Source organism: Falco naumanni, chromosome 3, assembly GCF_017639655.2.
Source record: "Falco naumanni isolate bFalNau1 chromosome 3, bFalNau1.pat, whole genome shotgun sequence".
Taxonomy (NCBI): domain Eukaryota; kingdom Metazoa; phylum Chordata; class Aves; order Falconiformes; family Falconidae; genus Falco; species Falco naumanni.
Genome location: NC_054056.1, coordinates 108688391 through 108715521, shown reverse-complemented (window position 1 = coordinate 108715521; position 27131 = coordinate 108688391). Strand labels below are relative to the sequence as shown.

Below are 27131 nucleotides of genomic sequence, written 5' to 3'. Positions count from 1 at the left end.
CTCCATGAGATGCACTGAGAGTAGTGGGTGGTGAGAAGTGTGCATTGGGCAAGGCATCAAATGGGGTGTTTTGGCACCAGAACTGGAGCCAAGGCTGGTGGGTTGTTCAGTGTGACCTCTGAGAGCTGTGCTGGTGATGGGGTGTCTGGAGATGGTGAGTGCTGCCAAAAAGGAGTGGGAAGGCCCTCTTCTTCTTCTGGGCATTGACCTCCCTCATCTCTGGGATTTCATTATGAGAAGAGGCTCCAGTGACTGTAACCAAGGGTCTCCAGGTTCAAGAGATCCAGTATGGAGTTGGCAGTAACTCAGAGTCTCAGACTATTAACTGTTTCAGAGCAGAAGCATGATCCAGCTCTTGGGCCAGCTCTTCATGGTGTGAGGTCATAGTGTCTCTCACTGGAGCCACCATGGGTTGGGACGGCCCTGGAGAATGAATCTGAGCCAGGTGACAAGGATGCAGCCAGTGGTGGCTGGCTGCTGCCCTTCCCACCAACAGGGTCCATGGAGCACAGGAGAAGGGATGATCTCCAAAGGTCACCCGACATTTGGAGGAGAATGAGGTGCAGACCACATCCCTAGTGTGCCTGCAATTTGGGGAGTGATGGGGATGGAGGCATCTCTGTCCAGCTCCAACGTCACATCCTACTGCTGGGAAATTTGTTTCCTGGCTCTTGCCCAAGGTTATGATGATGTTATGAAATTATTTTCTCCTACTCCCCATCTGACAGCAGCATGTTGGCCAGGTGGTGGGCAACATCCCAAACTAAGTGATAGTTGCCTTTGAGGCTGGAGCAGCATAGACATGTCTAAGGCTGAAGCCCAAGCCTGGCTGAAATTTTGCTTCTCTGAGTATTTGATACTTTATTTTGTGAGGAGGTGGTAGCTTGAGGCAGTGGGCTGGTCCAAGCCTTGATGTCTACTCTCCTGTAGTGGAGATTTTCCAAGGTGGATGATCAGCCATCTTGGAGCTACCCCTGGAGAGGTGGATTCCTTTGAGAAGGATTGAGTTGCGTCCCATCCTTGGGCTTTCTAGCTCATCCCAGGACACTGAACAGCCCTGAGGGGAAGGTTTGACCAGCCCAGCTGGAGCCCAGCCAGCCTTGTCCAGGTTGCACAGCTCCCTGCAACCCAGTCCCAAGGAGTTAATCCTCTAGGGCCAAGAGTATAATTATTTCTGCCTATGAATTATTAATAAAGAGGGAAAAAAACCTCTTGGATTCATTGTGAATTGCAATTACGGTTGAAACAGAGAACCTGCAGGCATGCTGCTGGAGCATCGGTGATGGGAGACGCAGCTTTGCACGACATATCATTTAGAGATGTTACCCATCAGGACTATCAAATGCCTTAATGAAAAGATGGACTTCAGGTAGAGATGAAAGAGGTCTCCTCCTGGCCCTGGTGGAAGGCTCCAGGCTTTTTTCACTTATGGATGAGTTGGTCTCCACTGAGCCCTTCTTGGTTGAGCTCCTGGTGCACTCCACATGTCACCTGGCTGAATTTTCATCCCTGCTTGCACCAGGAGTACCAAAGAAGCTGCCTGTTGGATGGCTATTTGGGGATGATTATTCACATCTCAGAATTAAGAAGGTCTCTGTTGGCACTTGTTCACACATGGATGTTGCGTGTATGCAAACAGGCTCCACCAGGCAGTTTCCAGCTTGATGCCGTGCGAGTTCGGGGTGTGCAGGTACAGTCCCTGCAAACCACGAAACATCAAGATGCTGTAGGGTGCTTCACGTTGAAAGATGTTCAGTGGAAGTGTGCAGGGTATCATCGCACAGGATGCAAAGTGGCTGAGGGATGCAGTGAGCTCCAGCATCAAGAAGAGGAAGCTGCGGGCATCCACCACCACCACTCCAGCTTCCGCTTGCCTCTCCGTGGGCATCATGCACATCCTCAGAGCCCTGCTGAGCTGCTTATCCCATCTGGGGCTGGCCCTAGGCATTTATTTTTGGTGATGAAGGGGATGGAAGACAGCTACTGCTCTCACCTGCTGTAGTGCTTGTGCTCCATCCCTTTGGAGGCCAAGGTGTCCATGCATCATGCGGGTTTGGGCAGTTGGCTAAGCTGTCCCTCCCCTCACTGCCCCAGCAAGTCAGTACTCCACTTTGGTGCTGCCAGAAGTAGTTGACCCATGGCCTTGGGGTGCAAGGCAATGGGGGCTCATGTTCTGTGGGGCTGGGACATCCCTGCACAGGTCAGGGTTGTGTTTTCAAGCCCCCCCTGAGCTATTTAGCATCCCCACAGGAGCCAAACCGTGGGCAGAGGTTTGGTCCCCTGCCCCATCACCCCACTGCAGACTCCCTCTGCAGCAGAGGTGGCAAAGTCTGAAGGTTTTTGCCTTCAAGTTCTTTTTAAACCATGCTTGGGATTATTATTTTTTCCTGCTTTTAATATAACCCAGCTCCATCTAGGAACTGGAGGAGGATGTTAATCCTGGGCAAGGGGTTGGATGGAGTGGGTGAGATAGGTTAATCCTGGGTGCTGTGAGGAATGGAAAGCAAGAAGAGGTGGGAGAGATGGGGCTTGTGCGTAGGCAGCTTCTTCTCACCCTGGGATGGGAGATCCCAGCAAGGGACCAGTCCCAGGTGGGGACCATGGTGGGGTCAGTCCCTGCTCCCTGCAAGGATTGCGCACCCAAACTTCCATGAAACTGTCCCAAATGTATGTCTGCCCCAACACTTGTCCCCAGCAGATGGCCATGCTCACTCCTCCATCACCATTCAGCTCGAAGAGCTCCAAGGCACGAGTAGGGAGGGCTGATTCAGGGCTGTCACCTAGAGATGTGCTCCAGGGGATGACATTGCATTTCAGGGCTTGGCTTTCCAGCCTGTGCATCCTTCATGAACCCTGGGGGTTGCTGAGGTCTCTGGGAGCCAGGGAAGCATGCAGGCTGATGCCACTGCGTTTGGAACGGTGGCAATGCCCTCGTCTCTCCTTCACTGACATGCTCCTCGCCTGATGGGAGAGGCTTAGGGTGCTTGGACACATCCATCCGTTGGGCTCTCCTGCAACCAAGGGTCTGGGGGGTCCCAGGGCAGTGGTACAGGGTTGTCTGTCCACCTGTGGGCATGGGGGCTTCGCTCGCTGATGGCGGCGCTGTGTTTCTCCCCACAGGACATCGTCCCTGCGATGGAATGCTGGCACCAAGGAGCGGATGCTGATCAAGGTGACCGACCGTGAGCCCAGCTTCCTCATGCACCAAGGCAATGGCTACACACCTGAAAACCAACTGGGCACCCGTTCGCGGCGACCTTCAGGGGGCCAACAGTCACCCAACCTACAAACCTTCACTCCTGACACCGATAACTCTGTTTTCTTCCCAGAGAGGAAGCAGTCACCCTTCTTGAAGAGGGCTGAGCACGTGGGCAGCTGCTCGCCACTGCTTGGTCGGGGGGACTCCTTCTGCTCCCCCCTCCAAGCCCAGCACCGCAAGCACTCCAGCGAGTCGCAACCCTCCTCACCCCGCTACGCCTATGAGCCCCCCCTTTACGAGGAACCCCCCATGGAGTACCAGGCTCCCATCTATGATGAACCTCCTGTGGACATGCAGTACGAAGCCAGTGGGAGCTATAAAGCTGGCTCGCCACAGAAATCGCCCATCCGTAAACCTCACCCCTTCCTGCAATCGCCCAAGCAAGGCTCCAACTCGCCCTACCAGCAGTTGGTTCTCACCAAACAGAAGTGTCCTGACCGGTTCATGAGCCTGGAGTACAGCCCTGCTGGCAAAGAGTATGTCAGGCAACTGGTCTACGTCGAGCAGTCAGGCTCCAGCCCCAAGATAAAGACAGGGCTGAGGCACAAATATTCCCCCAACCCCATCGGCGGCTCCTACTCGCTGCAGCACAGCCCCTGCCTGGTCCGGGACCAACGCTTAGAGATCAAATCAGGTGACTACAGCAGCATGGAGGGACCCGACTTCTGCCCTGGCCCAACAGGTGGCCAGGTGGCCCAGAGCGAGGATGCCATGTCTTGGTCCAGCCAACAGGACACCTTGTCCTCCACCGGCTACTCGCCCTCCACCAGAAAGCGGAAAAGCCGAAAGCCTTCTGTGTCCCATGACCCAAACACCTCCTCCACAGATGGCTCAGGGGACAGGGAGGTGTTGGGTGAGCAGATGCTGGGTGAGGAACGAGCCACCCCAGGACCCAACAGGTCACCAATGAATCGTACAGAGAGCAAGTCAGCAGAGGCGGAGGTGGCACGGGGCTTCCCCGAGCCCTTCCTGGCACAGGCACGCCTGGCTTGGGAAGCCCAGCAAGCCCACTACCACATGAAACAACGGAGCAGCTGGGATTCCCAAAAGGACGGTTCAGGCTATGAGAGTGACGGTGCCCTCCCTTTGCCCATGCCGGGTCCAGTGGTGCGAGCCTTCAGCGAGGATGAGGCATTGGCACAGCAGGAGAACAAGCACTGGAAGAGGAACACCTTCGAGAAGCTGGGCTTCCCCCAGATCCTGCTGGAGAAGAGCGTCTCTGTGCAGACCAACCTGGCCTCCCCCGAGCCCTACCTGCATCCATCTCAGGTAACGTCCTTGGGGATGTTCTCGGCGCTGGGGGGCTTCACCATGTGCCCCGCCCCACCAAACCTCACACACCACATGGCATCTCCTCGGGTGTGGCACCAGGTTGGGCAGACCACACCATATGGCAGTGCAGCATCCCCACCACCCTCCTGGTTAAAGCTCCTTCTTCTTGTAAAGCTGGTTTAAATCCCTGCAGATCCACTGTAGATCCGGCAGGATGGTCCCCAGGGCAATCCTGCACCTTCATAGCCACCAGGCACCAGCGTGGGCACCTCTGCACCGTGGCACCCTCAGAACTGTGCTGCGGCTTCAGGCACTGCTTCTCCTCCCTTGGTCTGGCTGCTGCTCGGTGGGAGCCAGCTCCCAGACCCCGAGCAACCACCTGGGTCCCAGGGAGTCACGAGCACTCATTCCCAGCTGTGCTCAGCGCTCCCAGCCACATGCACAGGGCTCGTGCGCTTTGCAGTAACTCATCGTGCATTTCACGTCACTGCACCATCAGATGGCAGCGGCACAGGAGATTTCCCTTAGCAATCCTGCAGTGGCTCAGTCCGGGCCTCGTAGCATCCTCCAAGAGCACTGGATTCTGGGGACACCCAAAATGCCATCTCTGGTCCCCGTCCATCTGGAGGAGACATGGGTGCAGGGATGTCCCTTCTGCAGAGCAAGGGCAGATGGCCAGGGTGTGCAAAAGCATCAAGAAGGTCAGCCCCTTTCTGCTCCCTCCACCTGCTTCCATTTTCAAAGGGGTCCTCTGCCAGAAACGAGGGTTTGCTCACCAGATCGCTCCCCGCCATAGCAGTTCAAGGTGCTGGGGCAGCACTGCTGATCCTTGGCTCTTGCAGTGAGCAGGAAGAGGCAGTGCTACGCTTGAGTTGGGATCTTGACCCACCATCCCAGCTCCAGCTATCCAAGTGATGGATGAACCCATCACCAGACCCACCAGTAACTCCGAGGCAGTTTCCAGTTTTACCCAGTGAGGACTGAAAGTAAGTTGGGGAGCTTTGTCACCCTGGTGTAAGCTATCCTGTCTGGTCACAGGCAGCACCCCATGCGGGTCCTGCCTTGGTCTCTTCCCTGGCACATGGGAAAAGACAGCGCTGCTGACCTGTCTGCTAGATTTGATTTCTCATAGAAGGTGGTCCTTAGCACACTGGTCCCTCAAGATGGTCCTTAGCAAATTGGTCCCTCAAAGTTGCTTCCTAGCAAGCTAGGCCCACAAAAAAGTTGCTTCTTAGCAAGCTGATCCCTCAAAACCTTGGGATGAAACAGCCACAAGCACACCAGCTTTCCAGGATCTTCTTCCCAGGGCTCTGAGCTGCCTGTTCCCTCCCTGGGACTGAGCTGCCCTGGTCCTGGAGACTCCTCCTGTCCCACACTCCCATGCCAGAGGAGCTCCTGGGGCTGCCATAGACCATTGTGACAGTGTAGCCCTCTTGCTGCTGACAGCCCTCCATGGGCTCTGACCTGGACCTGCTGGCGCTGGTGCCCATCTTAGAGTCCATGAGATGTTTCCCATCAGCGTCTCCTGGCTTCTGGCTTTCAGCTTTCATGTCTTTTACCCTCCAGCATCTGACACCCATAAAGCTGCCCCTCTGACCTGTAGTGCCCGCTCTGGGCAAGGATGGTGACACTGCCCACGTCCCCGCAGCCAGAGGAGCCCAGATGTGGGGTGCAGAGGTGGGGAGGTGAAGACAAGGGTTTCTGGAAGAAGACCACTTGATTTGCTTTTGGATGCAATGAGGAGTGATGTAAGGACGCTAGGAGAGGCTATAATGGCTTTTTTAAAATGGATGTTGGCACCGTGTGTGGGGATGGTTACTCTGGTGAGAGTAATCCAGCCTGGAAAAAGGCCTGGAAGATAGAGCTTGTTACCAGCAAGGAAGAGAAAGACCGAAAGACCCAGGACATGGACCTGGGAAACACTAAATAATGTGGAAAATGCTTTTTTGCCCATGGGGATATGTAAGGAAATCAGTGGGACATCACATCCAAAGACGGCAAAAGAAAATTCCCCATGCACGTGTCCCCAGGCACTCACTGCTGCACAAGGGGGTGCAAACCCAGAACTGGAGAGCTCCAAGCCTGCTTTGGATGCTCATGTTGGCCAGGAAGAATAGCTGCCACCATTAGTGATCCTATGCCTTCTGCATGGAGCTCAGGATGTGGTGGGACTCTTCGTCGCTGCCCAGGTGTTTCTGTCTGGTTGACCATGTCTGATGCTTTCCTTAAGCACAGCGACACCCATTCCAGGAAGAGCAGATTTCCAACCAAGGTGGTGAGACACCGGAACAGGCTGCCCAGAGAAGCTGTGGATGCCCCATCCCTGGGAGCGCTCAAGACCAGGCTGGACGGGGCTGGGAACAACCTGGTCTGGTGGAAGGTGTCCCTGCCTGTGGCAGGGGGTTGGATTAGATGGGCTTTGAATGTCCCTCTCAACCCAAGCCACTTGATGATCATATCTAAGATTGTCACATGGTTTTAATTTGGTTTTTCATGCCCCCATCAGCTGAGGAACCTTCACCACTGGTTGAAATGGCAGCCTCTTGTAGCAGACCCAGACCTGTGGCCAGCCCTGGTGGACAGCTTTGTGTGGAAGATTATCACGGGATGTCGTGTGGGGAGATACAGAGACCTGGCGGAGGACAGAAGCACACAGATGTGACAAGGTGGCGCAAGCAATGGGAACATGCCCAGTGTCACCAGTGGTGTGGCCCCACAGTGGCCCCACACTGGGGTGCATCCAAGCCCGATCCACATGGCACCAGGACCTCCTGTCCCCACAGCTCACTTGAGTTGGCTTCTGGGTTTGAGTGTTCCCCTAATCCCTAAGATGAAAGGAGGGTCACCCCATGGGAAGGGCAGCAGCAACCCCCTGCCAGGAGGTCATGGCCCGCTGCCATTGACACCCGATTGCTTATCCCCTTGTAGCCCTAGGCTTCCCCTAAGTTCATTTAGGACTGTGCTAATTAGGGCTGAAGCTAATTTTGTATTGGCACTAGCAGCAGGGGATCCATCACATTTTGCTGCCTGTGTCACTCCCCAGCCTGACCACACTGTCCATTGGAGTGGACTTGGCTGGAGAAGGATGATGTCCCCAGCTGACATGGTCCTTTGCTTCTCCCTGGGTGCCCTGGATGAACAGCATGCCTGTGGCCCAGCTCAGGGGCCAGTTTTTGGAAGAGCCACAGCAGCAATGGCTGCTGAGCAGGAAGCCTTGAAGTAAATGCTGCATCTCCTTCCACCCAGAAAGTCCTACATGCCTTCAGCTGACCAGCAGGTTGGAGGACACAGAAGGACCTTTTGGGTGATGTGGCCTCCATAGGAATGGTGGGGCTGGGTCCCTTGAGGGGTGAAGCTCCTGTGTCGCTATGGTCAGGTCCCTGCTGTTGTCTCTGCAGTGCAAGATGGGAGCTGAGTGACATCAATGGGAAAGAGGAGACCTCAACGCTGGGAAGGGATGAGCTGTTGAGCAAGGGGACAGGAAACTTGACCTGTTTGAAGAAGTAGAGGCTTTGTTGTCTACCAGCAGCTCTGGTGGCTCTTTGGGTGGCTTCCTTGTCCGCTCCTGGACCTGCCACCTCCATGTGGTTGTGGCTCCCTCCACCTTAGTTCTCTGCTTTTCTTCCCCTGTTCCTCATCTAAAGCCCAGCCCTGAGGCTGTGGCACCACTGCATTCACCTTGCACACAGTCCCTGCTCAAGGCCACCACCACTGTTCCCCTGCACATGGTGAGGACAGCAGCGTCACCTCTGGATGGTGTGGCATGTCCTTGCTTCCCTGTCAAGGGAAGGGCTCGCCTCCTGCCTGCCCATGGGTCACATCCCCCAGGCCACCAAACCCAAGTCATGCTGGCCCAGACATTGCACTTGCAGAAAAGGGAGCTGACAGCCGATGAAGCCACGCTGGCTGGCTGCAGGAGCAGGGAGCAGTCAGTCCCAACTGTCCCTTCTCCGTGTTGGTCATCAGCTGTTTGGGTGTCCCTCCGCCTTCTGGGGTGATATCCATAAGCAGTGCTGGTTCCAGTAGTAGAAGGACACTGCTCTGCAGGGGTACCCTTTGCTGAGTCCTTCCCAGCTGGGTGCTCTGCAGGCAAGGTTAGGTCCTGGGCAGCTCATGTCCCTCTGCACATGGGATGTAAAGAAACAGCATCCATGTTGCTCATGGTTTGGAGGAGCCACCATCCTCCTCCTGGGTATGTGGCCACTGGAGAACCATGCTTGAACATGATTTTGGGGAGAGGGGCTTATTTGGGGGACTTGTTACAGGTGAGTGTGTCCCCTCTCTGGTGAGCCCGAAGGACTGATGGAACCCAAAGTCATTTGCCCTTTGCTTCCCACACATTATTAATAGCCAGCAGCTGCTTCTGTCCATGACTGCAAGGCGCGAGTGACCAGGATGCCAGGCATGGAGTCCAGCACATCGGCTTTTGGGTGGCTTCACTTATCCCTACTGGTCCCCTCCCTCCTGATGCCGATCAGTGTCACGACCTGCCTTGGCCACTGGCACTGGACCAGCTCCACTTGCCCATGACGGGATTGAGGAGCAGCTCCTTGGAGAGGACATAGCTTTTGGTGCAAGTGTGGGGCAACTTCCTTATGCTGCAACAGTTAGCTGGACTTGTTGGTTTCTTGGTTGATTCGTTGTATTGGCTGTGTGGCCGTGCTGTTAGTAATAGTAACTTGTCTGGCTGTTGTCTTCTAGTCAGAGGATCTTGGTGCCTGCGCCCAATTTGAGAGCAGCAGACAGACCAGGAACATGATGCCTAGCGCCAGCTGTGTCTTCCCCACCTTCAACCTGCGGAAGCCCTCCTCAGAGACGGACATTGAGAACTGGGCCTCCAAGCACTTCAACAAGCACACCCAAGGGCTCTTCCGCAGGAAGGTGTCCATCGCCAACATGCTGGCCTGGAGCAGCGAGTCCATCAAGAAACCCATGATCATGACCAATGACCGCAATGTCAAGAAGGAGGCGTGCGAGATATTTAAACTGATTCAGATGTACATGGGGGACCGGCGGGCCAAGACGGACCAGCTCAACGTGGCCTTGGAGATTGCCACCAAAGGCTGGAGCATGCAGGGTCTGAGAGACGAGCTCTACATCCAGCTGTGCCGGCAGACCACTGAGAACTTCCGTTACGAGAGCCTGGCCCGGGGCTGGGAGCTCATGGCCATTTGTTTGGCCTTTTTCCCACCCACTCCCAAATTTCATTCCTACCTAGAAGGATATATTTACAGGCACATGGATCCAGTGAATGACACTAAAGGTAAGAGAGAAACTGCTGCCCGGTGGCTTTGCTCCTGCTGATGTTGCAACCCATTTTTTTATTCTTATTTTTTTCCATTCTCCTTCGCATTCATTAGTCTCCTTGTTGAAAGGTGGGCGAGGAACTCATCCAGCAGCCCTCCCAGAGGTGCAACGAGTGGGTGGTGCCTTTACTGCTGTCCTTTCCTCCCCAGCACACATAAATCCAGCATGAGACCCAACACAGAATGAGCTTTGACACCTTTGCTGCAGGCTCAGCATCACCTCTGGAGTGGGTGGCTGTTAGGAAGAGTTCCTGGGACTTCTGGCCCACGATTACACCTTTAGAGCTCCCTTCCAACCCAAACCATTCTGTGATTCTTTGCTTTCACCAACCCAAACCATTCTGTGATTCTGTGCTTTCATCATTACCATCTCCATCTCCAAGTGCTTCTTCTGTCTTCTCAAGTAGGTTTGGATCAAAAAAAAAACCATGCTGGCAGGGGAGCCAGCTTGATTCCCAGCTCCTGAGGTGGTTTTTGGTCATGGCAGATAAAAGAGACGTGAATATGGACTATCTGACCCAAAATGGGTGGGAATTCTGGGAGCCCCTCTCCAGTCCTGGGCTCAGCTGTCCCCGCTTCTTCACCACTGGTGTTGTCTCACAGGTGATGGGATCTGGTCTGGCAGGGCCACAGGCATCACCAGTGCCTGCCCTGAGTCTGGCAGGAGGGGATGCTGCCTGCTGGCCACCCACAGCACAGCTGGAGGGTTGGGTGTCCCCACTTCCCATGGGTTGGTGCCATCTCACAGCGGGTGGTGGATGAGGCAAAGGTGGGGATCTGGGAGGTCCTGGGTTTTGGCCATTGGCCAGTCACCCTTGGGAGACGGAGTCCGAATTGCTCCAGGGTTTTTTGGGTACCCTTTGGCTCCCAGAGTATGGCAGGGACATCTGGGGGGCACCAGCATCACGTGGAGCCTTGGTGGATCTGACCAGCTTGGGAACAAGAGGAGATGAACCCAACTGAGGTGTCCACAGGGAAAGCTGTAGGGTGGTCAAGAAAGCCCCATGGGCAAGAGCATCCCTGAAGGCATCAGGACAGGACAGGCAGCCAGCGCTGGTGCCAGCATGCCAGCTCGGGGCTGATGCATGGGCAGGGGAGACCCTCTCCCCGCCCCGTCATGGCACAGCCAGGGTTGGGAGGGCTGGGGACTGCCTGTGTCTGTCCCCCCCACCTGCCTGCAGCAGAGGTGTCAAGCTCATTTCATCGCCATCGCCGCGCTCATGCGGTGAAAGCCAGTGCTCGGCTGGGAGAGGCTCCCCCCACGCCCCCTTTGGCAGCGTGCCTGCACCAGCTCTGCTCCAGCCGGCCCCGCCAGCCGTCACCTGGTTGGGTTTTATTCTTTATTTCCATTTTCATTTTTAATTTCATTTTTGGTTTTCTTTCGTTTTCATTTTATTTATTTTATTATTTTTATTTTCATCTTTATTTTTCATTTTATTCATTTTAATTTCCTTTTTAGTCAATTTTTATTTTCATTGATTTTTATTTTAATTCTTATTTTCATTTTATTTTCATTTTTGTTTCCATTTTCCCCTTCCGTTCTGTTCCCTTGTCTTCATCGCTTTGTTTGTTTCCCAGTGACCCAGCACATTAAAGAAATCCTGGAAAGGACCAATAAGAAGAAATCCAAATTGAGAAAGAAACCCAAGCCCTATATCGAAGAGCACGATGGTAGGGGCCATGTCACCGCTCGCTTGGGGCTTCTTTCTCTTAGCCCTAGTAGCCAACTTCCTTCTTTTCAGCCTTTCATCTCCCCCTACACCCCCCCACTCCCCCTCGGCTCTGCTCACTGCCTGGATGCTTGGAGGGGCTGCGCTTGCCGGGGCCAGGGGGTGTGGGGAGGAGGGGGCAACCACAGGATGGCAAAAACATCTTTAATGTAGTGTTTAATCTAAATACAACTAATTTAAATATAATACATAATGAATAGATATAAACTATATAAATATATGAACATATAATCAATTTATATTTTTATATATTATATCTAACATTAGAAATATATATTATCTGTTATATAATATGAACATATATTATATATGTTGTACATTAAATAGGTGGTATTTAATACAGATAATGTAAATATAATATATAATAAATATAATCTATACGTGTATGATATTATATATGGTGTTACAACTAAATCTATAACATCATATATAATATTTTATATAGATTTAATATTCTACAAATAGCAGTGTATAAGTATATATTATATATAGTGTTATACATAAATGTATAATGTTATATATAATGATATCTATAAATGTACGTGAATGTATTATATGTAGTAACAAGAGCGGGAAGTAGGGATTTAATTAAGCGGAGCCACTTAGAAGGTGCTGATGGGTTTTCTCGATGACTGAGGGGTGACCCTGAGGTGGGCACGAGCATCCTTGGTGCCGCAGCCGTCACCAGTGGGGCGGGTGTGGGGACATGGGAATGAGACCCTTTTCCCAGCATCCCCCCGGGTTTTAGTGGGGGTTGCCTGGAACTCACCAACCGGACTGGGATGCCAGTGAAGGCTTGGCATCCTAGATGAAACCAAGAGGTTCCCGGTGCAAGGTGAGGGACCTCAACCTGGAGCCCGAGCAGCGGTGGGGCTGGGACCTGGAACTTGGTGGGTGGAGGCACCCCCAGAAACGGCTTTAACAGCATCCATGGATTAAGGTTGCTGTTCAATATCTTCATCAGCGATGTAGATGGTGGGACTGAGTGCACCGTCAGCAGGTTTGGAGATGACATTAAGCTGAGTGGTGGGGTCGACCCGCCTGACGGACCCGGACAAGCTGGAGAAGTCGGACTCACGTGAACCTCATGAGATTCAACCAGGCCAAGGGCAAGGTCCTGCAGCTGGGTGCAGGCAAACCCTGGTAGTCACACAGGCTGGGGGATGAAGGGATGGATAAGGACTTGGGGACATTCCTGGGTAACAAGTCCCCACTTGGACAAGTCCGCACTGGACATGAGCCAGCAATGTGCGCTCGCAGCCCAGGAAGCCAACCATCTCCTGGGCTGCATCCAAACTAGCAACCTGATGCCCCTGCTCATCGCAGCGGGGTTGAGCTAAATGACCTTCAAAGGTCCCTTCCAACCCAAACTATTCACTGATTTGATGAATGGGCACCAGATGTGGGGTCACCCAGTCCTGGACATCCCCCAAGCCCCCTCTGTCAGGGTGGCTTCAGGCCCCACCATGCATCCACCAGCCCCTTTGGAGCATTTACTGCAGTGAAAAACTATCAGGGAAACCCTTTGAAAACAACAGCCTCAGAGACAGAAGGAAAAGTACGTGATCCCAAGTCTCCAAGCTTGGCTTTAACCAAAAAGTGCCCGTTGCAGGATCGGGACGGTGAGCAGCTGCCAGCCACCAGCTCTTCTCCAGGAGCCCTTTTTCCCTTCTTTTGCAGCAACATTAAATAGAAAAGGCACATTTTTAGCTCCTGGAGCTTTCTCACCAGCATGACAGGGTCAGGATGCTCCAGGACATGTGGCTCCAGTGGCACAAAAGCCACGCCAATGGCAGGGCCAGTGCTGGCATCATGGTTTCAAAGCTACCAAAGGAGAGAAGGTCCAAGATGATGGATTTTTTTGTTCCGTTTGCCTGGTTTTAGGCTCTTGGAAGCATTTATAGGGCTGCCAGCATCTTCTGGGGTGGTCCAAAAAGTACCATCAGGTCCTCAGGGCTCTCAGCTGCAGGATGCTGGAGCACCCCTTGGGATGAGCTCATTGGCATCTTGGAGATGATCTGAAGGTTGAGGGTGCCATCTCCTTATTGAAGCAAATCAGGAGGAGGGGATAGATGGTGCGGAGAGGGATGAGAGTGGAAGTAGTGGCATCAGGAAGAGAAGGTAGATGGTGTAGGGGAGGTGACAGTGTAAGTGATGGCTGCAGGGTGAAAAATCAGCCCCAAAAGCTGGGACAACCCTGCATGAGGCCACCAGAGTGAATGGGGAGAGGATGGAGCTGAGGAGGCTCCAGGGCTCCACGTTTAGTGGGTAGGAGGACACGGCTGCTTCAAGGTCTGAAGCTCTTGGGGAGTGGGTTGCGTTGTGGGGACAGTCCCTGCAAGAAGGGTCCCAAGGGGACCTCGTCCTCCTCAAACCCCTCCCTGGGAGTGGTGATGGGGACAGAGATGGAGTAGCAGCAGCACTGACCCACCTCCCGGGGGGACCCTCATACCCTCCTGGAGCTGGGATGAGTGTCACCCCCCTTGGCAGGGGGCAGACACCCCCCATGACCCAGAGCTGACACCCCACTCCCACCCCACCCCACTCTCTGTTTTCTCTTGCAGGGGTGGCAATAAGCACTTACGCCAAGTACTGCTACAACAAGCTGCAGAAGGCAGCTCTGACAGGCGCCAAGAAGGTATCGTCCAACCATTGGGCATGGGGAGGGCAGCGGTGGGCAACCACCCCCAGCTGGGGCCACCAAGGGGGCTGCTGGGGTGTGGGGATGGGGTCTGGAGGAGGAGGAGGAGGAGGAGATGAAACTGGAGAGCGCTGGAAGCAGCAGAGCAGCTTGTGCCAGATCTATGGTGAGGATACTCCAGGCACCTCCAGCATGGTTTGCCCATCACTGCATCCCCTCCAGGGACCTTCTGGGGTCCCCCAGGTCCTTCCCAAACCTGCCCATCACCAGCAGATCAAACAGGGATTAAGGAAATGATCCTGGGAGCAAAAGCATGCCAAGGATTGAAGAGGATGCTGCAGCAGCTCCCATCTACCCCAGCTTTCAGTGGGGGGCTGCCTTGCTGGCCCCTCACTCCTGGGTTGCTGTCACCACGGCAGCACACCAAGCCAGATCCGTCCCTCGGGCCATCACTGCCGTTAGGGTGGCAGCTGATTTATTTAATAAAATACCCCAGATAAGGATTAATGTACAGCCTGGGATGCTCTTCATGGTGGCACCACCATCACCACCACAGCTGCCTCAGTGTCGCCCTCCTCGTTTCGTGGGGATAGAGGGAGACAGCGGGACCTCTCCTCCGTCCGCAGCAGCTCAGCTCTTCCCAGTAACATCTGCTGAGACAAGGCCCAGCAGTGGGAGGGGCTGTGTCACCCACTGGGCTTCCCAAGGGCTCGTTGGTGGCCATATGCTGCTGACTTTTTAAGGCAAAGACAGGAGCGACTGAGGACCTGAAGGCCACCAGCAGCTCGAGGCATGGCTGGGGCAGCTCATTCTGTCATTGGCTCTGTCTGGAGTACAGGATCCAGCTGTCGGGGAGCTGCGTCCATCTCCTCTCCTGCATCCCACCACACACATGTCCACTGCGTCCATCTCCTCTCCTGCATCCCACCACACACGTCCACTGCATCCATCACCTCTCCTGCATCCCACAATGCACATGTCCACTGCGTCCATTTCTCCTGCATCCACCATGCACATGTCCACTGCATCCATCTTCATTCCACCACACACACACATCCACTCTAACCATCTTCTCTTTTGTGTCCCACCATGCACACATCTGCTGCATCCATCCCTTCTACATCTTGACAAGGCTGCCCACATCTCCTGCGTGGTGGGAAGAACAGCAGTGCCCTCCTGTGACCAAACCACCCACCCAGCCGTTGAGGGAACTGGGAGGTTTCCCCTGGCCCCACACCATGCAGGATCCAGTGCTGGTGCCAGTGGCAGTGCCCCCGCTTCAAACAGGCACAGATGAACCAGCCTTGGTGCTGGTGCTGTGCTTTCCAGAAGCATCCCAGAGCCATGGCTCATCTTGTTGATGTAGATGCTCCAGCATGGCCGTGGCCCCAGGGCAGAGCATGGAGGTCCTACCGAGCACTATGGGGAGAGTCCCCAGGGCTGGATTCACTTTTGAATCAAGATGGTAGGTGGAGGCATCTGCCCACCGGACGCATTTTGGCACTGAGCTGCTGGTGTGCGGCGCCACTGGAGATTTTGGCCAGGTTGGCTGGAGTTCATCCATGGCTCATCCACTGTCCCCATCACATGATGGGCTTAGGCTCTGGATGTGTCACAACCAGCCCTAGAGCTCGGCCATGGGGTGATGGGGTTGAGCAGGACTACACATGCCCATCGTGGCTTCGGGGACACCAGCTGCAGGTCCTGACAGCACCGGTGGCTTCTCTTGTCTCTCACAGGGCCTGAAGAAGCCAAACATCGAGGAGATTCGCCATGCCAAGAACGCCGTCTTCAACCCTTCCATGTTCGGCAGCTCCCTGCAGGACATCATCAACATGCAGAAGGAGCGGTACCCTGACCGGCAGCTGCCCTGGGTGCAGACCCGCCTCTCTGAGGAGGTCCTGGCACTCAACGGGGACCAGACCGAGGGCATCTTCAGGTAAAGCCACTCATGGCTGTGGGGAGACCCCCAGAATGGTGGCAACCCAGATCTTTTCATGGGAGAAGCCATAATGACTCGCCTCATTATGGGGCAGCTACCCCCCTCCCCATGTCCCCATGGGTGCCTTCTCGTGTGGGACAGAGAGCAGCCCCCCAGCTCCTCCTTGCTCCAAGGCCATGGGGATTTCTCCATGGCAGGGTCATGCCTGTTCTCTGGCGCCCACCAGAGTCATGTTGGGGTCTTGGGGTCTGCACACCACCCACCAGCCCCATGCCACATCCCAGTGGGGCAGCAACCAGGTCCCAAAATGGCTCCATCCCCAGCTGATGTCCCCTCTTGGCTCTCCTTGAACTCTGCATGCACCCAGAGGGACCCCCAAAGCCTGCGGGGGTGTGAGGCAGGTGGGTCCCCATCTTTTTCTTGGTGGCTGATGTTTCTTCCCCCTGCAGAGTCCCTGGTGACATCGATGAGGTCAATGCACTCAAGCTGCAGGTGGACCAGTGGAAGATCCCCACTGGCCTGGAGGACCCCCATGTTCCTGGTAGGATGCTGGGGCGCTGTGTGGGGTGCAGAATCAAGCTCTCCACCCACCAAGTCTCACATCTCCCCATCTTCTCCCCGATCCTCAGCCTCCCTGCTGAAGCTGTGGTACCGAGAGCTGGAGGAGCCGCTGATCCCCCATGAGTTTTACGAGCAGTGCATCACCCACTATGAGAACCCCGAGGCGGCCATCGCTGTCGTCCACTCTCTGCCCAGGATCAACAAAATGGTGCTGTGCTACCTCATCCGCTTCCTACAGGTATGGCCAGGGCCCCCCCTGTGTCCCCTCTGAGGCCACCTCCCAGCCTGGTTGCCTCTCTTGAAGTGGCTTTGGGTTCCTCACATTGCTGTGGGGTTACCCACATGGTGACACCCATCTCTTCCAAGAACCAGGAGGTCCACGTGGTGCCTCCACCTGTCTCCCACCACAACATCACCGCTGCCTTCCTCCTCCCTCCCACCACAGGTGTTCGTGCAGCCAGCCAACGTAGCTGTCACCAAGATGGATGTCAATAACCTGGCCATGGTGATGGCCCCCAACTGTCTGCGCTGCCAGTCAGACGACCCGCGGATCATCTTCGAGAACACCCGCAAGGAGATGTCCTTCATCCGGGTGCTCATCCAGCACCTTGACACCAGCTTCATGGAGGGCGTCCTATAGCAGCTGCCACTGAGTCCCCCCCATGAGCCCCCTCCCTCCGACCCCACTTGGCCGAGGAGCACAAGCCAGACCCTACAGAAGAAGGGTGTTGGGTGGCTCACACACACACCGGCCCAACACCGTGGCACCCTTGCCCATCTCCATCCCCCTCTGCCCATCTTACATCAGGACACAGGACTGTTCCCCGTGCCCCACCCCGATCCTCTGGCCATCTCACTGCCCACCTCTTCACCAGCCAGAGGCATCGGCCACTTTGGGGGGTCCCCAGGGACAGCAGCACCTGCAGAGCAGGCAAGGAGCATCCTGGTTCCCCATGGACAGGCGGCATCTCCAGCCCAGGTGTCCTGCATGGCTGTGGGTGGCAGCAGGGACCTGGCGAGCAGGTGATGGTGTAGGGGACAGCGGAGGCTGGGCAGGGACGGGGGGAGCCAAATGGGCTCCCCCGCATCTCTGTTGGGGTTGGGTCTCTGGCTGAGAGCAGATCTGTGGGGCAGCCATGGGGCAGGGAGCACCTCCAGGGTCAGGAGGAGCCGCTGGTACTGAGCTGAGAAAAGGTCGAGCACCCAGAGAACGTGGCACATTAGGGACCAGAGCAGCAAGTTGTCCCAGTGCCAGGAGAGTCCCAGCCCACAGGGAAGAAGACCACGGGCACAACGGGGGTGCATCTTGCGGCAGAGCTGGGTGCACCCAGGAGTGGGTGCTTGGGGTCCCTTTGGGAGCTGTTGTGCCCCAGGTGGCTCATTGCAGCCCGTTGCCCATCCTGGGGTGCTGGAGGACCTGGGCAGGCAGGTCACTGCCCACAGACAACACAGTGCCCATCCTTGGCAGTGCACCGGACCCATCTGACCACATGCTGGCATCGCTGGACCCCAAAGGACCTGTCTCATCACCCACCATGTCTGCTTGGCCCTGCTGGACCTGTCACAGGACCATCATCTGCTGCTGGCCTTGAAAGACCCATCCTGACACCCATCATCTCTGCCTGGCCCTGCTGGACTCATCTTGGCACCCATCATCTCTTCCTGGTCCTGCCCAACCTACCTTGGCACCCATCATCTCTGCTTGGTCCTCCTGGACCCACCTTGGTGTCCATCATCTCTTCCTGGTCCTGCTGGACCCATCAGGGTGCCCATCATCTTCTGCTTCTCCTGGACCCATCTTGGCATCCACCATCTTCTGCTCCTGCTGGACCTACCTTGGTGACCATCATCTCTGCTTTGTCCTGCTGGACACATCTTGGCATGTCGTATCCTAATGGTCCTCCTGGACCCACCTTGGAGCTCATGATCTCCTCCTGGACCTGTGCACACCATTTTGGCACCTGTTATCTCTCCTTAGCCCTGCTGGACACATCTTGGCACCTGTCGTCTCCTTCTGCTTCTCTGGACCCAGTGTGGTGCTTGTCATCTCCTCCTGGTCCTGCCCAGCTCATCTTGGTACCCTTCTTCTCTGCTTGGCCTTGCTGGACCATCTTGGCACCTGTCATGTCATGCTTTTCCTGGACCCATCTTGGTGCCTGTCATCTCCTGGTCCTGCCCAACCCATCTTGGTGCCTGTAATCTGCTTGACCCTACTGGACCACCTTGGTGCCCATCATCTTCTGGTCCCATTAGACCCATCTCAGTGCCCATCACCTGTTCCTAGTCCTGCCCAACTCATCTTGCCACCCATGATCTGTGCTTGGCCCTGGTGGACACATCCTGGCACCTGTAACGTCCTCCTGCTGGACCCACCTTGGCACCCATCATCTCCTGCTTCTCCTGGGCCCGTCTTGATGCCTGTCATCTCCTCCTGGTCCTGCCAAAGTCATCTTGGCACCCATCATCTCTACTTGACCCTGCTGGACACATCTTAGCACCCATCCTCTCCTCTAGGTCCTGCCCAGCCCATCTTGGCACCCATCATCTCCTGGTAGTGCCAAACCCATCCTGGTGCCCGTCATCTCTGCTTGGCTCTGCTGGACCCATCTTGGTGCCTGTCATCTCCTCCTGGTTCTGCCAAACCCATCTTGGCCCCCACCATCTCTGCTTGGCCCAGCTAGACACATTTGGACACTCATTATCTCCTCCCAGTCCTGCCCAGCCCATCTTGGAATCACATCATCTTCTTCTCCTGCCCAGCCCATCTTGGGACCCATCATCTTCTCCTGGTCCTGCCCAACCTGTCTTGGTGTCATCTCTGCATGGGCTGGCTGGACACATATTGACACCCATCGTCTCCTCCTGCTTCTCCTGGACCCATCTCAGCACCCACCATCTCCTCCTGCTCCTGGCCAGCCTGCCTTGACACCCATCATCTCCTGCTCCTGGACTCACCTTGGCACCCCCATCTCCCCCATCCACACCACTGGAGTCGAAGGGCCCCCCCAGCAGCGGGATGGGTCCCCCCTCCCCATGGCCACCCCCAAGTGCCTTCGGCTCCACCCAGGGCAAAGCAGGACCGTTGGGGGCACCCAAGGACCCGAGGGGCACCCACCAGGGCAGGGGGGGCACCCATCAGAGTATATAGGTCTATAAAGAGAGTTATTAATTAGAACCCCCTAATTTTTGGGCCAGATGCTATTTTCTCAAGGGGGGGGGGGGGGCCCCCCCGGGGGGATGTGGGGGGCCCCCCGGGGGGGGGGGTGTCTCCTGGAGGGGACAGCCCAGCGCTACCTCCCAGCTCTGCTCACTGCCAGGTGCCGGGGGGGGTGGGGGGGTGGGGGGGCAGCGGGGGGGGTCCCGGCTTCCTCAGTTTCCATTGAATTATTTTTATTTTCCTCCAGTTTTTATATTTTTTTCTTGGTTTTTTCTCTCTCCTCCCCCTCCAATTTTTTTTTTTTAGACTCAAGGTTTTATTTATTATTAAAAATGAGAAAATTATTTAAAAAAAAAAAAAAAGAGACAAACCCACCCCCGCCACGGCGGGACCCTCCCCACAGTGCTGTGGGGGCAGGGAGCAGGATCTGGCCCCCCTCCCTCCCCCAGGGGCGGGGGGGTGTTTCGGGGGGGGGTGGAGGGGGTCCCATGGGCTGCCGAACTCTGTAATTGGGGGGGGTGGACGTATAGAAGCGCCGCCCCATCATGTGAATAAAGCTATGTATGGACAGTGCTTTGTTGCTGCTCGTTCACTCTGGAGCAGATCAAGGGCTGGGGGGGGGGGGGTGGGGGGGTGGTGGGCACAGAGGCCCTATAGGGGTGGCTGCAAGGGCCTGGCTGCACGCTATGGGGTGTGCAGGGCTGTATAGGGCCCATGTAAGCTGCAGAGGGCTCTATATAAGGCCCACCCATGCCATATAGTCTCTATAGGGGTGTATATAGTAATGAGCACCTGCCATGCAGGCTGTATAGTGTATGGGCACCCCCTGCAAGCAGTATAGGGTGTACCAGGCAGTATAGGATGCATGGGGCAGTGTGCGTACCCCCACCACCACCCCCAAGGGTGTATGGGATGTATAGATCCACCCAGGGGGCGTAGGAATGCACATAGGGTGTATGCAGGGTGTATAGGGGTGCTGGGAGGTGTATAGGGTCAAACAGGGGGTGCACATGGGATATACAGGGGCATAGCAAGAGATGGGGAAGCACTGCAGTATATGTGGGTACATAAAGCTGCATAGGGTATGGATAGGGTGTATATAAACGTCCCCAGAGGTACATAAATCTACACAGGGATGTATATAGGGGTACATAAAGATGCCCAGGCTACACAGAGGGGTTGCACAGGGGTGCAGGGAAGGGGCACAGGGAGGGTATGACATTGTATAGGGTGCATGGATATATGGGTGTGTATAGGGCACAGAGCGGGTGCAGGGGTGTATGCAGGGGTGTCTGTAGGGGTGGGTTGGTGTATCTAGGAGAGGTATGGGTGTGTACAGGATCACGTGCATCTACATAGGGGTGCGAGCATGTCTATGGAGTGAGTCTCTATAGGGGTACATGGGTCTCTATAGGGGTCTGAGTATCTACAGGGGGTGTGTGGCTCTCTATAGAGGTGTAAGGAGCGTGTATAGGGGCACATGGGGTGTATGGGTGTCCATAGAGGAGGGTGTCTATTCAGGTATGGGTGTCTGTAGGGAGCATGGGTATCATCTGTAGGACAGGAGATTATCTGTAGGGGCAGCTGGATGTGTACAGATAGTATGGGTGTCTATAGGGGGTACAGGTGCCCGCATGGGTGCCTATAGGTGGTATGGCTGCCTATAGAGTTGCATGGGTGCCTATAGGGGGTGTGGTCATATACAGGGGTGCACAGGGGGTACATGGGTGTCTATATAGTGTGTAATGGTGTATGCAGGAGCGCACGTGCCGGTGTCTATAGAGGTGCGTGGGTGTCTGTCGGGGTGCAGACATGCCTGCAGCAGTTCACGGGCCGTGCGGGGTGGGGCGGGTGCCCATGGGGGCTGTGAGTGTCTACAGGGGTGCCCAGGGGTGCACGGGTACCCATAGGCAGCAGGGGTCTACGGGGGCTCTGGGAGGCCATAGGCAGCGGGGGGGTGCCTACAGGGGCTCTGGGTGCCCAAAGGCGACGGGAGATCTACAGGCGCTCCGGGTGTTCCCAGGGGCAGCTCCCCCGCCCCGGGCTTCCGGGGCCGGCGCAGGCTCCGCCCGGAGCGGTGCCGCTGTGGGACCGGACCGGCCCAGCCGCTTCCGGGGGCGGGGGCCGTGGGGGCGGGGCGGGGCCGGGGCGGTGTGTCGGGGCCGCGCCGGGGCGGGATGCGGCTGGTGGCGGCGCTGCGGGCCGGGGCCGGGGCCGGGTACCGGCAGGGGCAGAGCCCGGCGCCGCGCACCCGCGAGTACTTCTACTACCTCGACCACCAGGGCCAGGTACCGACACCGCACCGGGGCCCCTCGCTCGCTCCGGGGGGGCGCGGCACCGGGGGGTAAACGGGGGCACCGGGTCCCGGGTGGATCCCAGCCCAATCCCAGACACAGGGATCCCGGACAGACCCCACAGAGGCCCCAGCTGGGCCCTGGACAGATCCCAGATGGATCCCGAACAGCCCAGACAAGCTCAGGACAGATCTCGGACAGATCCCGGACAGATCTAAAAAAAAAACCCTGGGCGGAGTGAGGACAGACCCCAGACCAATCCCAGATGGATCCCAGACAGACCCCAGAGAGACCCTAGATGGACTCAGGACAGACCCCAGACAGGGACCCCACACAGATTCTAGTCACACCCCAATCAGACTCCAGACAGATCCCAGAAAGGCCTGGGACAGGCCCCAGATAGATCCCAAACCAACCCAAGACAAATCCTGCAGACAGATCCCTCTCCAAAAAACTCTAGACCCACTCAGGACAGATCCTGGATGGATGAAACTCGGACAGATCCCAGAGAGATCCCAAGGAGAACCCACATGGGTCCATGGCAGATCCCAGATGGATCCTGGACAGATGCCAGTGAGACCCCAGGCAGACCCTGGATGGATCACAAAAGATCCCAAACAGACCCTGGACAACCCCCCACCCCACCACCACCAAAAGACCCTAAATGGACGCGGGACAGACCCCAGGCAGACCCTGGATAGATCCCAAAAGGATCCCAAACAGACCCTAGATGGATCCCAAAAGGATCCCAGACAGACCCTGGACCTGCCAGGGGCTTCAGGCAGTTTTGAGGCTTTTTTCTGCTTTTCCACAGCTTTTCCTGGATGACACTAAAGTCAAGAACTTCATCACCTGCTTCAAAGGTACCAGCACACCCAGAACCCCCAACCCCCCCGCCCCCCCTCATCCTTAATTGGGGGGCAGAGCCTTAATCAGGATCTGATCCTTAACTGGGGTCTCATCCTTCATTGGGATCTCATCTCAGTTGTGGTCTTGTGCTTAACTGGGGGGAGGGGCAGCTGCGCACTTGGCAGCAGGGTCAGGGAGGGGGGGTGCCCCCCACGCCGGTGCCTTTGCAGGTTGTTATTTGCATATTCATTACCTTATTAATTAAGTAGCTCCTGCTATTAATAGCTTCCGCTTGTGCTTCCCGGCACAGTAATTCCTCCAAGCCGACTGCTCCTCCCTCTGCCAGCCCCCCAAAATAGGGTCCCACTAATGAACAGCCCCCTACCCCGCGGCTAATCACCCCCCTGGGGGTTAACTGTGAGGGCACAGTGAGCTGACACCTGCCCGCCCGGCAGATGTAGGGTTCCTCACCTTCTTCTTCAAGCGGCTGGAGCCGAACCGGAGCGGGCGTTACGAGGCCGAGTTCCCGTTCCTGTCACTCTGCGGCCGGGAGCGGAACTTCCTCCGGTGTGACGATCGTCCCATCGTCTTCACCCAGCTGCTACCGGGTGCCGGCGGGCGCCAGCTCCTCTCCTACTGCGGCGGTGGCGAGCGCCTGGCCGTGCCCTTCCAGCCCCAGAGCTTGGTGATGTTGCCGGAAAACGGGCGGCTCTACCATCCGGCACCGGCGCAGGCGGGTGGCGCAGGCTTGGTGCGCTCAGCGCTGGCCTTCGAGTGGAGTCCCAGCTTCGAGTATGGCTGCGGGCAGGCGCAGCCCCCCACTCATTTCAACTGGGAAGGGCAGCGCTACCAGCTCACCCAGGAACTGCTGCCGCTGCTCCGCGCCGGCACACCGGGCTGTGCTGGGGAAGCGCTGGCTGTCCCCATCACCCCACGTCAGGGCTGAGGTGGGGATCCCAAGCCATGCCCATCACCAGTGAGGTGGGGATGGGGTATGGACCCCCAGCACCCCCATGCCGATGAGAAAACAGGGGGCAGACCCAGCACCGGCTCACCCATGGCAGGGTGTGTGCTGCCGTGGCGGCCAGGACCCCTGCTAGGCTCTGGGAAAAAAAAAAAGAAAAAGCTAAAACCTCACGGGCGAGCTGTGCTGTCTCCTCACTGCAGTGCGCCAAACGCCCCCTGGGACTTGGGGTATGGGGGGGCTTTGGGGAACAAAGCACAAGTGCAGAGTTATTGCAGGGTCTGCCCTAAGCAGTGCCATGGTTGCAGTTTCTGTCATAACCTCAACACCTGCCAAGCAACTGCAATTTATTAACCAGACTCCCGGCATTAATTAATCAGCTAAGGATGGCCTAGACACTGGTCTGCCCGTAGTCGGCGTGCTGTCCCAGAGACACGAGGCATGGCCTGAGACACGAGGCCGGCTGGGGCTGATGCTGGTGAACACAGTGACAGTGAAAGGTATTGGAAAAGCACCAGGACAAGGAGGAAACACCAAATCTGGGGAGGAGGGAGGGGCTGCGGCGCAGCGGTGAGGCCACGGCGCTTCAGCGGGTGCCATGGGGCAGGGGGAAGGCTCCAAGCTTTGCACCAGCTACAAGGCAAAGTAGTCGAGGGCGCTGTGCCGGCAGAGACTGGTGGTCCAGACAGCGCTGGCTCTGCCAGAGTTCACCAGCATCTGGCGCAGCTTGGCGCTCACCGCAGCAAAGCGTTCCTCATCCACCACGTCCTCAAAGAGCCAGCCAGAGGCAGAGGGCAGCTGGGGCGGCTCCTGGCTGTAGCAGTCCACGGGGTAAGGGTAGACAACCAGGTGTAAATCTGGCAGAACCACAGTTTTCCCTAACAAGGTCTGGAGTCCCCGCGTGGAAAGGGGGTTGCCAAAAAGTCCCAGGCAGTGGAGACGGGAGCAACGGCAGAGGGCCGGCAGCAGGGCCTCCAGCCGGGCGTCTGTCAGCTGGCACTCCATGAGGTCCAGGTGGAGAAGAGAGGCTGAGGTCTCCTCCAGGAGATGCTGGAGAGGTTGGAGAAAGTTCTCGGAGATGTTGTGGCCGCTCAGGTCCAACTTCTTCAGCGCTGGAGCATGAGGGCTTTGGGAAAGGAAGGCGAGGTCGCTGGGAAGGAGGTAGCAGAAGGCCAGCTCCAGGCTTTCCAGGGGAACCTGCAGGTCGCTGCCGGGGCGGGGAGAGTGAGCCATGAGCCCCCCGAGGCCGTCACCGTGCAGGGTGTGGGCCAGGAGGGAGCTGCCACCGCACTAAACCTTGTATTAAATCTTTGAACGATGTGGGGGACGGTTCCCATATTCCTGGTGGAACCGAACCACACTAGGGAACGGCAGCCAACCCACCCAGATCCCAAACCCCCACATGCGAGCTGGAACCCTTGAATTCCCCACCCCAGGGCAGGTCAGGGACCTGCTCTGCCAGGAACTTACCCGAGAAGTTGCCTCAGTTTCCCTGAAAGCCGGGAGGAACCCAAGTTGAGTTCCTTAAGGCAGGGCAGCCTTCCTAGCTCCATGGCGAGGCGCTGGAGCCCGGCATCCGTCCCCGTCACAAGCCGCCGCACATCGATGTTGCTGTAGGGCAGCTTGAGGCTGAGGAGGTTGGTGAATCTGGCGAGGTGCGGCAAAATGGCACAGAGACCTGCCAGGCCCAGGTTGTTGAAGCGCAGATCCACCCGCCGCACGCCGGTGGGTTCCAAGGACTCCAGCAAGCAAACGGTGCTGGCGACAGAGAGCTCCTCAGCGTGGAAATCCCGGCATCTGAGGCACAGGGGGCTGGCAGTGCCAGTCTGTAGAGCATCCCGTAGGATGCCATAGGACGTGCAGTTGACAAAGAGATCGGCACGGACCTCCACGCCGATGGGCTGCAGGGCCGCTGAGGCACCGGAGGGACCTTTACGTCGTTTGGAGCCGCGTTTCAGGCACTCGCTTTGGTGTTTGGAGACTTCAATGCAGGCTTTGGCCAATGCCACCGTGCCAGACCACAGACTCATCCTCTCCGGGCCGCGGTCGGTGTCGTCGTCCTGGAGACCCGTCATGTCCAGCACCCGCAGGCAGCACCGTCTCTTGCTGGGCAAAAACAAGAAACAGGTAAATAAACGAGCAGGGAAACTGGGGAACTGCAACAGCCATGCAGCTGGCTCCTGGGAGAGCTGTGGCTATCTGGTGGCTCGCTCCTGCCCTGAGGCAGGGTGAGGGTCACAGTCCTGCTTTCCTCCAGTGTTACCGGTGCACAAAACAAACCCAGTGCCAACCCACAGCTCCCTCCCTTCACCACAGCCAGAGCTCGCAGCCCCAGGACAAGCATCGTCACCTCCATCACCCCGAGGAGGAAGGAAACGGCTCTCATGGCATTTGGCATCCCAGTACCCACCTGGTGCCATGGCAGGGCTCCTCCAGCACCTGGCGGAGATGTGCCACGACAGCCAAAATGACAGCCTGCACACACAATTTGCTGGGTTTCTCCCCAAGGAGTGGGTGACGGTCACGGTAACGGCTGCGGTGGCCCAGCAGCTGCTGGAAGCTGAGGACGGGGAAGGGCCACATCCCCACCAGGTCCCGCAGCGCCAGTGTCCGCCCGTCCAGGAAAGCGGCTTGGAAGAGGACGGGGTAGAGCTCAGCGGGGAGCAAGTCCAGGGCACGGCGGGCACTGGGGTGGTGGCTCAGCAGCCGGCGGGCACAGAGGAAGACGAGGGAGTGCATGGCACCCGGCACCGAGGGGCTGTGGGCAGGGAGGGAGCAGACAGACAGCAGGTGAGGCTGGGGGGTGCAGAACATGGCTCCACAGGCGGCCCCACGGCGCAGGGGCAGCCCCACGGCACCTCCTCAGCAGACGGCACACATCCCGCCCCTCAAAGGCCCCCCACGGCAGGAGGGTAGAGCCCCTCACCAAAGGGGCACCCCATGGTGAGACCCGTAAACTGCCCCCCCTAGCACCTCTAACCCGGCCTCCCCATCATAGGGACCCCCGCCCCCCCCCCAGCCCCCCCAAGATGGCGTCCCCCGGCCCCGCCCCCTCACCGCGCTCCCGCAGCCCCCAGCTCTCCACTGGGCCCGACGCTGCTCCGCCCCTGCGCATGCGTGCTGCCGCCTGACACGAGCGCGCACCAATCAGAGAAC

At 56.9% G+C, this 27131-nt stretch overlaps 3 protein-coding genes across 8 annotated transcripts in view; 2 read left to right on the top strand and 1 right to left on the bottom strand.

The window, feature by feature from the left end:
- Window positions 1–19967, top strand: part of ARHGAP39 (Rho GTPase activating protein 39) — a 148283-nt gene extending 128316 nt beyond the window's left edge. For 2 of the 5 annotated variants that reach the window (XM_040586393.1, XM_040586391.1), the window contains 8 exons: window positions 3121–4528; window positions 9233–9794; window positions 11416–11508; window positions 14132–14205; window positions 15948–16147; window positions 16600–16691; window positions 16780–16949; window positions 17157–19967. In XM_040586393.1, coding sequence (XP_040442327.1) covers window positions 3121–4528; window positions 9233–9794; window positions 11416–11508; window positions 14132–14205; window positions 15948–16147; window positions 16600–16691; window positions 16780–16949; window positions 17157–17351 — 2794 coding nt within the window. In that variant the 3' untranslated portion in view covers window positions 17352–19967. The remainder of the gene's footprint in view (window positions 1–3120; window positions 4529–9232; window positions 9795–11415; window positions 11509–14131; window positions 14206–15947; window positions 16148–16599; window positions 16692–16779; window positions 16950–17156) is intronic. The other 3 variants (XM_040586392.1, XM_040586395.1, XM_040586394.1) reach the window with 3 other exon arrangements.
- A 2040-nt stretch (window positions 19968–22007) lies between these two features.
- Window positions 22008–24112, top strand: C3H8orf82 (chromosome 3 C8orf82 homolog). The gene is made up of 3 exons (XM_040586399.1): window positions 22008–22156; window positions 22977–23025; window positions 23467–24112. The coding sequence occupies exons 1-3, from the start codon at window positions 22046–22048 to the stop codon at window positions 23955–23957; spliced, it is 651 nt and encodes a 216-aa protein (XP_040442333.1). The 5' UTR covers window positions 22008–22045; the 3' UTR covers window positions 23958–24112.
- Window positions 24113–24255: 143 nt separating this feature from the next.
- On the bottom strand, window positions 24256–27089 carry LRRC14 (leucine rich repeat containing 14). Of its 2 annotated transcripts, XM_040586398.1 has the most exons (4): window positions 27033–27089; window positions 26386–26733; window positions 25446–26081; window positions 24256–25182 (listed from the first exon to the last, which is right to left on the bottom strand). In XM_040586398.1, exons 2-4 carry the CDS (start codon window positions 26712–26714, stop codon window positions 24609–24611), a joined length of 1539 nt encoding a protein of 512 aa, XP_040442332.1. In that variant the 5' UTR covers window positions 26715–26733; window positions 27033–27089; the 3' UTR covers window positions 24256–24608. The 2 variants fall into 2 exon arrangements, with proteins under 2 accessions (XP_040442332.1, XP_040442330.1); XM_040586396.1 differs by lacking the exon at window positions 27033–27089 and having other exon boundaries at window positions 26386–26960.
- Between the last annotated feature and the right edge of the window lie 42 nt (window positions 27090–27131).